General features: G+C 35.8%; 1 protein-coding gene across 2 annotated transcripts in view; it reads left to right on the top strand.

Moving 5' to 3' along the window:
* The window catches only part of WDR19 (WD repeat domain 19), a 46,079-nt gene that overhangs the window by 10,223 nt on the left and 18,264 nt on the right, over positions 1 to 17,592 (top strand). For both annotated transcript variants that reach the window (XM_075752291.1, XM_075752293.1), the window contains exons 8-26: positions 1,231 to 1,343; positions 2,581 to 2,754; positions 3,934 to 4,004; positions 4,744 to 4,916; positions 5,017 to 5,131; positions 5,879 to 5,985; positions 6,384 to 6,506; positions 7,813 to 7,962; positions 8,509 to 8,656; positions 9,274 to 9,478; positions 10,036 to 10,195; positions 10,808 to 10,918; positions 11,184 to 11,293; positions 12,347 to 12,404; positions 13,311 to 13,457; positions 13,571 to 13,653; positions 15,149 to 15,232; positions 16,316 to 16,462; positions 17,458 to 17,582. In XM_075752291.1, coding sequence (XP_075608406.1) covers positions 1,231 to 1,343; positions 2,581 to 2,754; positions 3,934 to 4,004; positions 4,744 to 4,916; positions 5,017 to 5,131; positions 5,879 to 5,985; positions 6,384 to 6,506; positions 7,813 to 7,962; positions 8,509 to 8,656; positions 9,274 to 9,478; positions 10,036 to 10,195; positions 10,808 to 10,918; positions 11,184 to 11,293; positions 12,347 to 12,404; positions 13,311 to 13,457; positions 13,571 to 13,653; positions 15,149 to 15,232; positions 16,316 to 16,462; positions 17,458 to 17,582 — 2,404 coding nt within the window. The remainder of the gene's footprint in view (positions 1 to 1,230; positions 1,344 to 2,580; positions 2,755 to 3,933; positions 4,005 to 4,743; positions 4,917 to 5,016; positions 5,132 to 5,878; positions 5,986 to 6,383; positions 6,507 to 7,812; positions 7,963 to 8,508; positions 8,657 to 9,273; positions 9,479 to 10,035; positions 10,196 to 10,807; positions 10,919 to 11,183; positions 11,294 to 12,346; positions 12,405 to 13,310; positions 13,458 to 13,570; positions 13,654 to 15,148; positions 15,233 to 16,315; positions 16,463 to 17,457; positions 17,583 to 17,592) is intronic.

Here is a 17,592-nt window from a genome sequence, read left to right as displayed (position 1 = left end):
ATAGAAAATCCATGGGTAGAAAGGTGGTACTGTGTTGGAATTTTTCCAGATCTATACACTTATACAATGTAATTAAATTCTCATAATCGGATTTAATCTATAGAGTATAGGTGTCAAGAAAGAATTTTTCCCCATGTTTACATTGACAAGGACCTGTAGGAGTTTTTTGCCTCTCTACATGGAGTGATACGTTTTCTGCTTCCTGGAGAAATTCAATTAACAGATATTTTGAAAATGCAGGAACCAAGGACTTCAGCCTTGATTTCTCCTGCTGCTTCCTGGGCCATGCGATAGCCTAGGCTTTGCAGACTTTTTATTAGAACTCTCAAGTTTGCTGTAGAATGTTAGGGAACATTCTGTAATTCTGTAGTTCTTGGTATTTGTGCTTGGATGGTCTGTCAGCAGCTCTAAACTACCTAGCATTTATTGTCTAGGTGTTTGTTGGGAGGGGGGCTTGGCTTGATATTGATCACTTCCAGGCTGTTACGACATCAGAAAAAAACCCCAGACAACTGTGAGTTGGATCAAAATAAGTAGTTACTAGAGTTAACATTGTGCTAAGCTGCTTGTCCTTGCTTTTTCTAAAACGAGTAATTTACTGTTGCCTGACAATAACACACACTCTAGTAATAAAAATAATCTTTGAAAAAACCTCCAAAGTTCAACCTGTCTTCCACTATGAAGTCCACCAGCTGTATGAGATTCATCAAATAAAATGCACTCACCTAGTCTGATATCAAACTGTAAATATCGCATGTTTAATATACACTGAACAGGGTGTTTCATTTGGGAATTGTCTTTCTGTCTTTGAAATCTCAGCAAGTTACTTGAGATAGCAGTGTTGTGATAGTCTTCCCTTCTACCTCCCAGATAAAAATTCTGTGGATCAGAACCCCCATTGTAGTTCAGGTGAGAGTAGTCCAACAGGATAACTCCATGTAACCTGCTGCCTTTCCTCTGAGGAAATGGAGCTGACTTAATGTTGCCGTAGGGAAAAATCTTTGAGATGTGTGTTCTGCTGGGCTTACGTTTAGATCTGTGAACCACTGGCTCACAAGGGGAATATCCTGAAAATCTCTTCCACTATTGATAAAGATTCAGAATTCAGATCCATGGGTTTCTTAAGGATTATTTAAAGTCATAAATCTCATCTTTTAGTGAAGATGTAGGGCCTTATTTTAAAGTGCTGCCATTCTTATCAAATTAATTTTTCTTTTCGTTCATTGGCAGGTAAGTGTAGTGGTTGGCAAGAAGACTCTCTTTCTTTTTAATTTGAATGATCCTGATAACCCGATTGATCTGAAATTTCAGCAGCCTTATGGCAGTATTGTAACCTACAGATGGTGAGCAGAACTTTCTTAATGAAGCATTCTATTATTAACAAGCTTAAGATTTTCCCAGTAGTTCTGATGAATGCTGGAAATGAAATCTTATATCCCTTGCCTAAACTGTATTTTTCTTGAATGTATTGTAGCCTTTTAAATAATTCTTTTCCATACACAAAGAAATCTACATTTTGTAATTGTTTTACTTGACAATTCAATCGTTATAAAAGCAGTATTTTCAAATATAATCACTGTAGGTATGCTCAGCTTTAGAACATTAATACTGTTGCTGTCCTGACAGTAGATTAAACTGAGGGTTTAGTAGGTTGTTTTGTGTTTGGATGAGTTAATGATGAAGGAGCTAGGGGGAGTTGTATCCTTCAGCTAATTTGTTGGTTTACAAAGTTGTGCAAAGTTTTTGTAGCCTCCCTGCCTGTATTCAGATTGGTAATGTTCCTTTGAAGAAATCCCAAGCTAGAAGTTTCAACTCTGTGCCCTAAAAGTAGCTGTACTGTTTCTGTATCTTTGAATCATGACACCGTGTCTTTTAATGCCTGTTCAGTCAACGTGGAATTGTCATTTCTTCCTTTGCACTACAACTGTGTAAGAAAACCCGTAGCTATATGCTTCTTAATTTATAGCCACAGCTCTAGCAGGGCATACCTGGACTGTTTCCCTTGCAATGATTTTTCTGCAACTAAGTTGATTGTTTGAATTCATTCTTACACGCTGTAACTATTTCTGCCTTAACCTCATTATTTCTATTTGACACTATGAAAAGTAAACAGACTATTCACAAATACAGATTGTAGCTTTGGTACTTCCGCTGTGTTTGCAGTAGTAGGCCTCAAGGCCTTTTAGCATAGCTTTGGTGGGATCAAGTCAGCCAGAACTTTGAAATGGAAGTTTCCATCTTCTGGCATGCTTATTCCAGTGAAGATACCAGAGGTCTGTCTTCTGGCATCACTGCCATATATGCAGCTTGCTGAAAGTAAAGCGGCGTTATGGAATGTAGAAGAGAGAAAAAAAGACAGCTTATGAGTGAACTCTGGCACAAACATGGTTTTTGCCCTTTAAGAATCTTTGGTTGTTTTTCCCTTAATCTATTTATTATTATATTGTTCTACTTATAAATTCCTACAATTTGATTATTTTTCCTGTTAAAGAGAGGCACAGTTACCCCAGCAATCTGAAAGAAAATGCATTTTGCATATTGCATAAATAGGCCTCTTAATTGTTGTTTCTTTTGTAACAGGTACGGTGATGGCTACATTATGATTGGTTTCTCACGAGGGTGTTTTGTAGTCATTTCTACACACATTCGTGAGATAGGTCAAGAAATCTTTCAAGCTCATAATCATAAGGATAATCTAAGCAGCATTGCCATATCACAGTCATTAAACAAAGCTGCATCATGTGGAGACAATTGGTAAGTGGTAGTTTTATAAAGAATAGAATGCCTCTCACATAACTGTAACAGTTAGGCATTAAAGCTAGGCTCCCTTAAGGCTTCAGGGCTCCATAACAAGTCAGTGCAGAGAAGGCGAGATGAAATGCTCTGTGGAACTGCCTCTCTGCCTAAAGTTAGAAGCTAAAATATCTGCAATTGGAATTAACTTTATTGTAATGAATTGTAAACAAAAAAAAATTACTTCAACTTTAGTAGAGATCATTCCTTTTGATTCTTTCTTTTTCTGCTATGTTACTTGGCTACAAAAATGTACAAATTTCTTTATGATTTATTCATTGGACATAAACAACTGCTTAGCAATAGGAGAATAAATCATTTAAAGCTGTACTGAGCATGCTGATATGCTGGTGTCTTCCTCCCTCGTGTTTGGTCTTACCTGCAATCTAGACAAAAGTATAAATGTGTAAGCAACTAAGGAAAAAAAAATAGATTGGAGTTTTTCCAAAATATGTTGTGTATATGATAGAATATCTCCTTTAGCTCCTTCTATGCTACTGCCTGATTCTGTGATATCTGAATTCTTCAGCGAAAATCAAGCTGAGTGATGGTAGGAGTCAAACCGTTGTCTGTCCTCAGTTCTGTGTATGACCTTAACCGACTGGTGATTTATAACACTTGCATGTAAAGAGTGGTACAACTGTGAGCAAAAGATGGTGCAACCTCAAGCTATTGTACAATGAGTATTATTTCTTTAAGGGGTTCTTTAGCATATGTTGAGAAACTTGACAGCATAAGTAAACTCTCACTCTGTTCCTTTTTATGTGAAGCAGGATTGACAGCTAGTTTTTTGCATCTGTGTTTCAAGCAGTGTTTGTCTATCAGGAATGTGGTTTTAACCTAACCTGTATTGTAACAGGTCAAATGGGAATAATAATATGTGTTTCCCACCCCTGAGTTCTTTCAAATTGGATTTGTGCCTTTTCCTCAAATTTTAGTTCTCTCAGCAAATCTTTTTGTACCGTGATAGGGAAATACTACTTAGAGTGATGGATAACAATGAGTGCTCTTTAGGAAACGGAAGGCATTTTGCATTTGCGTTCTATTATTTGCTCCGTTAGGCTGTCTTGATTGGGTTGGGTTTCTTCCAGTTTGACTGAGATTTATATTAGTGAGAATGACTGTTTATTTTTGTTTTAGCATTAAAATCCATGATCTGTCTGACCTGAGAGAAATGTATGCCATAATAAACTTGGATGATGAAAACAAAGGTATGTTAATAGTCTCAATGAAAACAGAAAATTAAGTAAACCAGAATTTTGATGGTGACTCTGTTTACATGAGTGAAAGTACTGTTGTTGAAAAAACTGTGTAAATATAGAATTTATAAATTCCTGCTTTCCCAACTTGTATTCATTAGGTGACCCATAGCAAAATGGGAACCTATTTTATTTTTTATAGAGTATAGAGAAATACAGCTCTCAGAATATTTGATCAGTTAGTGTTTTGGTTTTTTGAATCTGTAATACAATATATCCAGATTACTGAAATACTCTACTTAACTGGTTTCTGCTTCTTTCCATGTTTTTTTTGGTGGATTTTTTGTGCTTTTCAGCATCGCTTGTGTTGACATATGGTATCTAATCTGTTCTCATCCTGATATACAGGATTTGTGCCTGTGGCTTCCAGAACATTGTTACAAGTCTATGTTCTTGGGTAATGAGTTACCACCATTATCTCCTTTTGTAGCGTTTGTAAATACTTCAGTTATTGTCAAGTCTTCACTCTTAGGAAAATGCTAAATTAGTAAAATACAAGTTTGGTTTAAGTGATTCCAGTTAATCTTGGAATTATATTAATTGGTTATGTTTGAGTACATTAGTACGTATATTCCTAGTTAGGAATTTCTACCATTTTCACATTTTAAAGCAAAATAATTGTTTGTTGATTTCAGTACTTAAAGGATTTCTTCCCCCCCCCAAAAAAAAACCAAACTTGTGAATATTTTAGGTGTAGATCAGCTGGCTTGGACAGATGATGGACAGTTGCTGGCAGTATCAACACGAAGAGGTTCCCTCCATGTTTTCTTGACAAAGCTTCCAATCCTTGGAGATGCTTGCAGTACACGGATTGCGTACCTCACTTCTCTTCTTGAAGTTACTGTAGCAAATCACGTGGAGAGAGTATGATAACCTCTTCCTTTTAAACTTCATTTAGATAAATAAGCGAAGTAAGTATTAATAGTGGATGAAAATTGTTTTATTTTGTTTCGTTTTCTTACAGGAGGTACCAGTCACAGTCTCTGTTGAAGTAGAGCCCAGTTTTGTTGCTATTGGTGTTTATCATTTGGCTGTAGGAATGAACAATCGGGCTTGGTTTTATGCACTTGGAGAGAATAGTAAGCATAAATTTAGTTCTCTTAAAATAAACTACTGCTTTATTGTGTCCTGTTTTATGAATTCGGTATTGTGTTTAGCAGTTCTGGACATTCCACATTGTACAATAACAACGTGACTTGCCATATGGTCCTGATAGGACTGGATAACGATCTTCACAAACTGAAGCAGTTATGACAAGGCATTGTAAATAATAGGAGTAAAACTTCAGGTTCATGGTATTGGTAATGAAATGTAGAATGTTTCTTTTTTAATTTTTTTTCAGATCACGTTGTTAACTAATGAAGGACTTTTAGGCTTTTGAGACATTATTTGACTGTGTCTTTAAACACTAAGTTTGGCAAAGTACGTAGGGACTGTATGATCAGAGGGTTTAAATTCTCAGTTTGGTAGATATTCATGTTGTTTGCCTGGGGTAAGGTAAAATTGTTTATGCTATGTCCAGATCTTGGCCAGTGGATTTAAAGCTTTCATGTCTCTCTCAGCATCACTTTTTTTACTAATAATAAATTAATCAAAACTGTAAGACTACTACTTGGAGTTGCATAGGAAAAGAGTTTCTCTTGTACTTTCTAACCAGTTCTCTGACTGCTAAGAAGAAAGTCTCTTTACATGTGACTTGTCCCCTCTCTGCTTAGTTGTGAGTTTTTCACATCTGGCTACTCAGTTGCAAATTTAGATGATGATAAGCGAAGACCTATATAAAATCAAAATATTTGTACCTTTTCTCTTCTGTTTGAATTCTTTAGATGTAAAAAAGCTTAAAGATGTGGAGTACCTGGGAACAGTAGCAAGTATGCACCTTAATTCTGATTATGCTGCTGCTCTCTTTGAGGGTAAAGTCCAGTTGCATATGGTAAGAGCTCTGGCAATTTGGAGTGTTGAACTAATGAGTTGATCTAAGCTGAACAAGTTAATGTAATTTTAAAAATGAGAGAAAATGGTGTGACCTTCAGTTAACGGAGATAATTTTTTTTTTCTGGCTATTTAAAATGTAAAGCTGAGTTCCTGTAGATTTTAGAAATACAACCTAGTCTAGAACAGGTGAAGAAAAAGTGCTTTCTTGTGAACTATTTGAAAAGTTTTATTTTAAAAGTCTCTGTGGGAGTGTGACATAAGCAGATGCCGGGTTTTTAAAGGATGCACGTGCAAGTGTGTTTTCGTCTCATTTCCCTACTGTTTGATACAGGCAAAACTATGATACCTCATTGTCAACAGTGGAGTTTTTCAGTTCATTCTGTTCTTTATATTTAGATAGAAAGTGAAGGTTTGGATGCTCAGGAAGAAAGAGAAACTCGACTATTCCCAGCAGATGATGATAAATACCGAATTTTGTGCCATGCTTTAACTAGTGACTTCCTCATATATGGTACAGACGTGAGTATTACTTCTGTTTTTAAAAATCTTCTAGATGGAATGTATTTCTATCTGACTTATTTGGATTTTTACTCATACTTTTAGCAAAAATTATGCTTCTGAGAAGTTTACAGTGGATTATTTTCTATGCAAGAACTTTATGCAAATACAGTCAAAATTGTGTCCAGCTTCCTTCACTGTTGCATTTACGTGAGATGCATTGTCAGGAAAGTTAAGTTTTGCTTTTACTACTGTTTATTGCAAAACACTGATTTTAATAACAGAATGTAATTCTGTTGCATTAGTGAGAGGGTTAGCAATCAAACTGTCTTCCAGATATAAGAAAAACTGTAGCACTTGCCTTGCAAATTTGTTGATTTAGGTGGTGATGTGATAGGTGTGGACAAAAAAGTGCTGAGGTAAACAAGTATGATAACATAAATGGAAGTCTTGACTTAACTATTGAAGCCTTTACCCGAAGAGAATTTTTTTTTAGGTGTTTCAACAAAGATAGGAATTAGGCGGACACTGAAGAAGGACGTGAACATCCTTATGGATTTTTCCAGAGATTTTCCTATGCATGAGGGGTAGTTTCTTTCCTTTTAGTATTTTCTGGCAGTGTGCTCTATATGATACAGACTGCTGTATTGACCTACCAGGGGACAGGCAGAATCACTATCTCTGGTGTTATCATTGGTTTAATAACTTGAGTGGTTTTGCAGCAGTTGAGGGCTTTCCCACCTCCTCAGTACCTAAACTGGTACTGCTAATTTGAAGTACTAAATTTGCAACTGATTAATTTGATGTGTGCAAATTTTACAATTGACTTCAAAAGCTGCCTTTTACTTTCAGTGTTCTTCTTAGTGCAACACTGATTGAAATACAGCATTAATCACGAATCAGTTTGATTGCTTTTCTCCCCTGAGTTAGGTACATCTGTTCTTAAGAATGTGTGGTTCTTTCTTGGATGCAAATTTTTCAGCTTTGTTTGAAGGTTAAGCTTCTGTCAGCAGCGAGGCAGGCATTTTCCCTGTTTAGAGAACTGCGCAGTAAGTACAGCTTGTCTCCACAATGCAGAGTGAAACAACAAAACCAACAGAAAATCCCTCAAACCTCCATCTCCTTTCCCCACACCCCAAAAAGCTTCAAGTTTTCCTATCCTGCCCAAAACCAGCTGTGAATGAAGGAAGCCAAAAAACCCCCAAACACACCTGGAAGTATTTTTCTTTAAACAGTCTTCATGCTCAGCACTCTTAAGATGGGAGAAACTACAACCAGTTATCTACGTGCTGCTTGCTGATGTAATTTTTTTGTTATTTCTCATTAGACTGGAGTTATTCATTATTTCTACATTGAAGACTGGCAATATGTGAATGAGTATCGGCATCCTGTCAGTGTGAGAAAAATTTTTCCAGATCCCAATGGAACCAGATTGGCTTTCATAGATGACAAAAGTGATGGCTTTGTCTATTGTCCAGTAAGTTAGTGTGGGATACTTGTACAATTATATTTACAAGCAAGCTCTTCAACTATATAGTGTTTATAATAGAAAAGGAAGAAGCTTTGTCACTCCAGCATGTATGTTGGTAGAAGATATTGCCAAGGAGGCTTGAAGATAACTTAATGGTAATGTAAGGAAATAAAATCTGTCATATTAGATTAGGACAATCTCATGATACTAAATTTCTGATCAGTAATTTTCAGAAATGTATGTGTTTATGTATTCAAATACAGATGGTTTAGCCCCTTAACAAGCACTACCAGTTTCACTGCCTGTCTCCGTACCTTTTTTCTAAGAAAAGTAAATGGCATTCATATAATGTGCATTTTCTCCATTTACTTCCCTTATGAATTAAGGTATTATGTTGGAGTCACTGCTTATAAGGAAACTTTTTCTTAATACAATTTTCATATTTCTGCACTATTTATATTCCTTTTTTAAATTTTTAATCATAACCAGGATGAATATTTAGTTTTTCTGCTTAGTCACTTGCTAGTAATTTTACTTTTGCGTTATTTGTAGGTAAATGATAGCTTATATGAGATTCCAAACTTCTCACCAGCTATTAAAGGAATCCTGTGGGAAAACTGGCCAATGGATAAAGGTGTTTTTGTTGCTTTTGATGATGATAAAGTGTACACTTATGTATTTCATAAGGATGCCATTCAAGGTACTCTAAATGCTTTTAAAACCTTATTGGCTGTTTTAGTTAATAATGTAAAACATGTTCTGAGTCTTCCTTTGTCTTAAATATGTTCATAACTGCATATAAAAATAAATAGTACTGCAGAAGTTTTGAAGTGCAACTGATGAATAGAAAACTAGTTGTTGTGTAGGTTTCTCTGTAAAGCTCCAACAAGGCATTTTGGTCTTAACTCCCTGAGCTTCTTGCTGCGACAACCTTTCATCTGAAACGTACACATTGTGCTTCAATTGTATTTTGAAATGTTCATGAAAAAAAATCTTAGGATCAGGGTGACAAAACTTGTATTCACTGTTAACCAAGATTGTAATTGTAGCAATTTCTGTAATTGTGACAGAGGAACATTAAGAAATTTACCTACAAACATTTGGAGGATGACCTTTCTAGTTTAGAAGATTTAAGTTACATATATTTACTTTACTGAAAAATATGTGCTGTACAGTAGATGGTAACTACCTGAATTAAGACCTTGAATTAATGCCCTGCAAATCTGCATTATTTCAGCTATGACTGTTTGCTATACTTTTTACTATGTTGGGATTTTTAAAATGATATCTTCTTTTCTTCCTGATCTTTGAATCTAGGATCAAAGATTATTTTGGCAGGTGGCACGGAAGTCCCTTTTTCACATAAACCTTTGTTGCTGTATAATGGAGAATTAACCTGTCAGACTCTGAGTGGGAAAACAAACAATATCTATCTAAGCACTCACAGTTTCCTTGGCAATTGGAAAGACTTTGGACCTAATGAGCTGACACAAATGCTTACTCAGACTTTAATGTTGAAAAGGTACATCTGCCTTTTAATTATATTGTGTAAACTGTTTTCTTCTGTGCTTATAGCTCAATACAGCATATCCTGGTGATTTAAAAATGTCATGCTGAATATTGATAGATTAGATTCATCCATGAGTCCATGTAGTTGTCTATGCAGACCAAGCAAAGTAAGTGACCCAGTGGTGCTTTGTTTGTTTTTCCACTGTCACGTAAAAGCTGAAGTCATTTTTTTTCAAGACTGATCCGGGTTCTATGACAGCGGCTTTTCCAAAACTGGCTGAAGATGCTTCTTGCATACTCTCTTCCCACTGTAATGAAGCAATGCAAAATCAATATAATGGAAAGAATGCCAGAGCAGGGAAAGCAGATGGTTTCCTGAAAAAGTGTGGTAGAAACAGGAGAAACGCATTTGTATTTCTTCCTTCTTCCTGACACATCTCTCCATGGCTTAGAAGTGAATGCTTTTGATGTTTTCCCTACTGTAGTATTAGGAAAAAAAAAAAAAAAGTGTTGAGAGGGAATTTTAGGTACGAGTGATACTAGTTTTAAATGTGTTTTACCTTCTTAAAGGTTTTCTGAAGCATGGGAGGTGTGCAGACTTCTGAATGACCAGTCTGGTTGGAATGAGCTGGCCAAAGCTTGCTTGCATCATATGGAGGTGGATTTTGCAATACGTGTTTATCGGACATCTGGTAATGCTGGGATGGTGATGTCACTAGAGCAAATAAAGGTAAAATGTAAAGTCCCTTTTAAATAGGAAATATGGTGATTTAATTCTTTAAGAATTGCTGAATTCTTATTTTTGAGAGGATTTTGGGGTTTATTTTAAATAGAAGGTGAGTTATTTTCAAGGGAGTTAATAGTTACAGAGGAGAAAGTGTTCAAACCACGTAACTCTTGCTTGGTTTTCTCTTGGTGTGGTTGCAGTCTGTACAGGAATGCACAACATTCCTTTCTGCATTTGCTTGAGAGTAGCAGAATATATTCGTGTCTTGGGCATTTGGAGGCTCTTTTTCCCTTTGTTATTTTTGAGAAAATGTTTAAAGCCACTAACTTTATTTTTTAAAAAAACAGACAAACAGATTGCAATTATACATCTAAAAGTGTGCATGAAATAGCACCTTAAAAATATACTTCTGTAAGTTGCTGATTTTAGACAGCATTAGCTGTAGTGGCTTTGAGCTACAGTAAGAAAGTGAGGGTTTTTTCTGGTTTGTAGAATCCGATACACATGGTTGTAAACTGTAAGGACATTTTGGTTTACTGTGCTTGCTAGATTATGTTACTTACAACTGTTTGTTTTCTTTTGGACTACTTTTGCACCTGTTACGTCTTTTTATAGGGAATAGAAGACCACAACCTTTTAGCAGGACATCTTGCCATGTTTACTAGTGATTTTAATCTGGCTCAGGATTTATATCTGGCATCCTCCTGTCCTATTGCTGCACTTGAGGTATTCATTTAAGATACATAATTTTTTTTTCTACTGTTTTCATTTCCACCGTAACGTCAGAATATTTTACCTTCTGATAATTCTGCCCTTTTACGGTTTTGTTCTTGCCATTGTGTGACTGCCAGACATTCTTTCAGGTTGAATGTCTCTCTCCCAAATTGTCTGAATAATAGCTCTGTATTTGTATTTAGAATAATATAAAGTTCATATTAAAATTCAGAATTTGATACTTGCATCAGAAAATGTTACTGTTCTTTGTTAATAGATGCGAAAAGACTTGCAGCACTGGGACAGTGCACTTCAGCTGGCTAAGCGTTTGGCCCCAGACCAAATCCCCTTCATATCAAAGGAATATGCAATGCAGCTTGAATTCACGTAAGTTCTCCTGTAAAGTTGCAGTATAAGAATATTAAACCAATGCTCATGCTCACTAGAAGACCATAGAATTGAGATACTTCAGTTGACTGCATTGCTGAGAGAGAATTCTGTGAGGTTTTGCAGCTATAGTATAAGGAAGCGTAGTTTTGTAAGGAATACTTCATGCTAGAGACATATGTTAGCAAATAATAGTTATTTTTCATTAGTTTCAGTATATCTGGGTTCTTCGCAACTGGTAGGTGCACTATACAATAATATAATCTACTGAATGTATACTTTGTTGCAGGCAAGTGCTTGGAAAATAAGGTTCACACCATTTATCACTTCTTACATTGGACAAAAGCCTTGCCTTTTGCTTCTCTTCCCTTAAATATCCAAAGGCCTTCGTTTTCTTAAAAATTTTAGGTAGAGGAGTGTCAAATTTCAAGGCTGCCAGTCCCTGAAAGAGAAAAGGTATTAACCATTTGCCATGATTTTAAAGTATTTTATAACTAATTCTTCCCAGATGAAACCCGGTCTGTTTAATGTCTAAACTAAGAGGAAAAACTCTTACCTATTAACAGAGTTTTTAGACAAGTCCTTCCCCCTGGCAGTGCCCCTGACACTGAGAGAGGACACTTGTTGGTCACTATGCAACTATCTGTAACTTGCGTTCTGAATATACTTAAGGAAAAAAAATTACCTTTGTTTTTAGGTTGCAAAAATTCTAAACAAGTTTAGATGGTTAGTTTGATTTATCTTCCAGAAAAATGTGGAAATAGAGATGGGATTATTGAGGTGTATTGTGCAGATTTGTCTGTTTTTCAAGGGAGGTTTATTGGTCTCAGTATAACAGAATTGAGGGATAGACTGCCTCTTTGATACTTGATAAGGTTCATGGGAAGTGCCATGACATACTGTGTAACTGTCTATCTTTTGCATACTTCACATCCTGGTATGGAGTTGTTATGTCTAAAGCAAGACAGATACATGCATAATCTGTGTGGTAGGAAGGTAACCATCTCTTCCTATTAAAAATACTCTTCCATATAACTTCCAATTTTCTTCTAGGGGTGATTATATTAATGCTCTGGCACATTATGAGAAGGGAGTCACTGGAAACAATAAGGTAACTCCTTTTTAATAATGCTAGCATTTGTACTATCTTACTACACATTAAGTTGTCATGTTAGACTCACTTGAATTCATATTTTTTTATTGAGCTCTAAATCTATATGACTGTTGCTTTTGGAATAGTAGTCTTTGCACGTCTCCTTTTTAATATACAGAATGATGCTTTCTCTAGGTATAAACCAGTACTGCTGTTGTACTAACGTGGCATAACTAGACTTAGGGTTTTTATAATTTGAGCAGTTTCATAATAGACATGCAAATATCAGAGAAAATATTGCTAGGATTTTCATTGTTATAACAAAAGTCCTAATTATTCCTTCTGTTCTTCTTTACTAAATTGTTATCTATATAAAGACAAGCAAGGATTCTGTTAGAAAATAAACATCATATTCAGTAGGTCCTCCCTTATTCTGGCATTATTTCCACTAATATTTGCAAAATGTCTGTTATGAAGCAGCTTAAATGATAGTAGGGGAACATAACGGGGCAATAGTAATGTTTTTGGAATTCAAGCTTAATGAAACATCAGTGGCCTTACCACCTTTAAAAAAAAAAAAAAAAAGGGAAAAATATCCTGCTTGTAGTTTCTCTTTCTATCTACTGTTGATTTTGGAGGAAAGAGGAGAGTAGTTCTGATCTGTCTGTACGCAGGTTTTTGGTCTGGGTAGATCCTGTAATTAAAATGTAAAAGTTAAAGACAAAGCTTAAGAAGAAAACTAAGCCAAGTTCTTCTCTATAAGTGACAGCTGCAGCTAGGCAAGAATTTTGAGACAAAAAAAGTTATTTAATTAAGTCTGTGTAATGTTTTGTTAATTTGTTTCAGTGCTTAGTTACTGTGGCTTTTGTGATCTGATATTTCTGATGTATAATGTATAGTTACTGCTTTTCATTTGATTGCCAGTACCAGGAACATGATGAGGCTTGCCTTGCTGGAGTGGCTCAAATGTCCATCCGAATGGGAGATATCCGCCGAGGGGTAAACCAGGCCATTAAACATCCCAGTAGGTTACTAAAAAGAGACTGTGGAGCTATTCTGGAGAGCATGAAGGTATTCAAAATAGTTAATAAAGCTAAGGCTGAATATGTGGATTCATTAAGCTATTTATTTATTTGTAATCTTAATTTAGAAATTGTATTTTAATTTTATTTCCAATATTGTAGCAATTTTCAGAAGCTGCTCAGCTGTATGAGAAGGGACAATATTATGACAAGGCAGCATCAGTATACATCCGGTGTAAAAACTGGTAAGTACAGGTTTGAGGGAAGTGTTACATTTCAGAGGGCTTGTGGTGCTCTTTGGAAAGGAATGATCCTCTGAATAGCACAAATGTCTCATTAATTATGTTTCATTGATTTCATTGTTCCCTTCCCCAAGCTTAAACAAGAACAGTGTTCTCTCAGAAACTTATGTTGTTTTAAATATAGTCTGACTGAAAATGAGAGATAGTCTTTCTTTTTTCTTCTTTTTTTTGTGTTATGTTTAAAGTTACCTGCAATTTTGACCCCTTTGTGTCTGTGCGCATTTGCACGCGCACACTAAATTTAGTAATTTTATTCATGTAGTTATTGTTTAGTTCATTAAATTTTTTCAGTTACAAAATACATAGGTGAGACTGAATGTTCAGGGAGTTGGAAATTATTCTAAGTTGCTGGTTCAAGTGGAGTCTGTATCATGAGTTGTCAAAATCTCTGGTGTTATGTTCAATACATTTTTAATTTTTTGTAAGTGAATTTGATTATTGTCAAGTTTCCAGTGGAAAAGTACAATTTACTGAGATTTAAGGGCTTAATTCTGCCTAATTACATTTTATGGACTTCTAATGTTAAGAACTGATTGGAGCAGAGATCAGAAAGACCACTCCTCTTTCATACAAGTGCTCTAAAAATTAAGTTGGACTATTGTGTTCATTTACTGAGGAAAATTTTATTCCATCACGGAAGTGTCAGGGGCATCAGAACAGACCAAGAGGACACTTTGTTAAGTAGGATAGTTTGCATATAATGATAGCCTTGGTTTGGAAAGCAGGAGGTACAAGCTTTGTTTACACTAGCAGGAAGAGGTTCAGCTTGGGGAGTGCTCTGTCTTTTAGGCAGAGAGGTGAGAGTTAAGGTCAGCCTCTCTTCAATCTTTCATATCCTTTGTCTTGAAAGGCTCACTGCTGTGTTTGCTGGCTTTCATAGATTGTATCACTGAGTGCAACTCCTGAAACTAGATTTATGGAAGGACTGACAGTCCTGTGTTCCTCCACACTGCTGTAACAGATGATGTCGCTCAGAGAATCCGGTTCTAATTGCCTAGAGTCCTCTGTACAGACTATGGCCTTAAGCACACAATCACGGGAATAATCACAATTGCACCTGTACTAGTGGTCTTTTGTACTCTTTTGCACATTCTTTCAGGTTACAGTTTTAATACTGTGCTGCTTCTGTAAATTAGAGAATACCAGAGGTAAAAATTGTTGGTCTGGCACTTGTTATGCTCATACATCTCAAACTTAAAAAAGAGAAGATGCTGTCCTTTAAGCCTGTATATTCATGAAGCAGTCTATAATTTCCAGTTCTTACATCTGTAAAGTGCAAATTTTTGAATATATTAAAGTGCCTTCAAAGCTTATACATTATTTTCAATTACTTCTTTCTGTAGGCTCCTTTTCAATGTTGATATAAATATGCCTGTTTTACTGGAGCAAATTTGAAGCCAGATATATTTATTAAATAACTATTATGTTGCCTTTCTAGGGCAAAGGTTGGTGAACTACTTCCTCATGTTTCATCTCCAAAGATTCACTTACAATATGCAAAAGCCAAAGAAGCAGATGGCAGGTGCGTTTGAATGCTGACCTTTTTATATAAAATATGATGATGATGTTGTTATTATACATTACCCTTTTTGTAAAATAAAAAACAGACTTTAAATTTTGCATAAAATAGCCTTGTGAAAATGGATTCTGAAGTTTGTAAACTTAAGGTGTTGTGTAAAGATTTTAAACATAACCTAAGGACCTTCTTCTAGTATCAAAGATGTGTTTCTAATTGATTGTTTTCCTATCTAAGCATTAATATCTTTTTTAACAAAAATCACTGAAGACTTTAAAGTACTGCACCCAATACAATATTCCCCTTAGCAGAGTATTGAAGTCTGGTTTGTTTCTAACAAGTCCTTAGCTGTGATTTTTAAAGGTCGTTCAAAGGGGGAATAACCATGAAAGAAAATTTTTCATTCTAGAACCAGATTACTGTTACATCTTAATGGCTACACTTGCAAAATATTGAATAATGTGAAATTATTGGCTGAAATGAAAGCCCAATATAGGGCCAATTTAATAGCCCAATTTAATCACAGAATGTGGTTTCTACTAGTCCTTTCCTGTAAGGAAATGTGTTTCAGAATAATGATACTTTTATAATATGAAATAGCACCAAAGCTAAATGTTTGCATTGACGAGAATAGAAAATACTATTTGTGTCAATTGCGTAGTATGAGAATGAGAAATTTCTTGATCTTGTTTACAGAACAGAGAAGAAGTCTCATTTTTTAAAATTGTACAACCAGTTATCAGCTGTTTGGTTTTCATTGTTCTCTCACTCCCAAGTGATTTCATATGGAACTGATGTAACAGATGAACTGCTTTTAAGATATACCAAAAGGGATGCTGGCAGAGTAGGTCAAAAATAGTATTGTGGTAGATATTTTTCTGTTATCTCTGCCTTTCATTCTCCCAAGAGAAGATGAAATAGAGACCAAAAAAACACACTAAATGCAGAATGAGGCTGTTATATGCAAACTGAAAGGAAGGTGTCACAGAGTAACCTCTCAGAAATAAAACTCTGTGTGTTTCTTTCACAGCCTATTGTAAAGAGTTATTTAAAAGTTAGAAAAACTGATGTGGAGACATTATTTTCCAGGTACAAGGAAGCTGTGATAGCTTATGAGCATGCAAAACAATGGGACAGTGTAATTCGACTATATTTGGACCACCTCAATAATCCTGAAAAGGCTGTTAATATTGTGAGAGAAACACAGTCTCTTGACGGAGCAAAGATGGTGGCCAGGTAACAATCTGTCGTGGTTTAACCCCAGCCAGTAGCTAAGCACCACGCAGCCTCTCGCTCACTCACTCCTCCCCGACGGGAAGGGGGAGAGAATCAGAAGAGTAAAAGTGAGAAAACTCGTGGGTTGAGACAAAAGGCAGTTTAATAGGTAAAGCAAACCAAGGAATTCATTCACCACTTCCCACAGGCAGGCAGGTGTTCAGCCATCTCCAGGAAAGCAGGGCTCCATCATGTGTAATGGTTACTTGGGAAGACAAACGCCACCACTCTGAACATTCTCCTCCCTTTCTTCTTCTTTCCCCAGCTTTATATGCTGAGCATGATGTCATATGGTATGGGATATCCCTTTGGTCAGTTGGGGTCAGCTGTCCTGGCTGTGTCCCCTCCCAACTTCCTGTGCACCCCCAGCGTACTCACTGGTGGGGTGGTGTGAGAAGCAGAAAAGGCCTTGGCTCTGTGTAAGCACTGCTCAGCATCCCTGTGTTATCAACGCTGTTTCCAGTGCAAATCCAAAACATAGCCCCTACTACTATGAAGAAAATTAACTCTACCCCATTCAAAACCAGCACACAATCATATTATGCAAGTTAAAAAAAAAGGATGAAAGAGGCCATACCTATTAGAAATTGGTGAAGCTTGCTAACATATCAGACTCTGGTTATTGGTACTTGGCCAATGACTATATATTTCAGTTTATTGATTGGAGTTCTTTAAAATTTGGACTGCTAAGCAGGTACTGGGTTTTTTTATTTTTTTCAACTTTCTGATTAAAATGACATTACTTTGAAGTAAAAAGTTTAGGCAATAATAAAAGTTGCCATGTTGTATTATTTATACTAAGTTAATTTTAGTAATCTGTTTAAAATAATTGAGATATAAAATAAATTAGAAATGTATCATATTTGTATGCTACAAAATATAACACATTCCTAAAATGTTTAGTGTTTTCATTATGCTAATTAGTACTAAGGTATTAATTTGTTCGTTCTGATTAGATTCTTTCTGCAGCTTGGTGACTATGGTTCTGCCATCCAGTTCCTGGTCATGTCCAAGTGCAATAATGAAGCTTTCACATTAGCTCAACAACACAACAAGATGGAGATTTATGCTGATATAATCAGTGAGTATTC

The sequence above is a fragment of the Balearica regulorum genome, chromosome 4 (assembly GCF_011004875.1).
Source record: "Balearica regulorum gibbericeps isolate bBalReg1 chromosome 4, bBalReg1.pri, whole genome shotgun sequence".
Taxonomy (NCBI): Eukaryota; Metazoa; Chordata; class Aves; order Gruiformes; family Gruidae; genus Balearica; species Balearica regulorum.
This window is presented reverse-complemented; position numbering and strand designations above follow the sequence as displayed.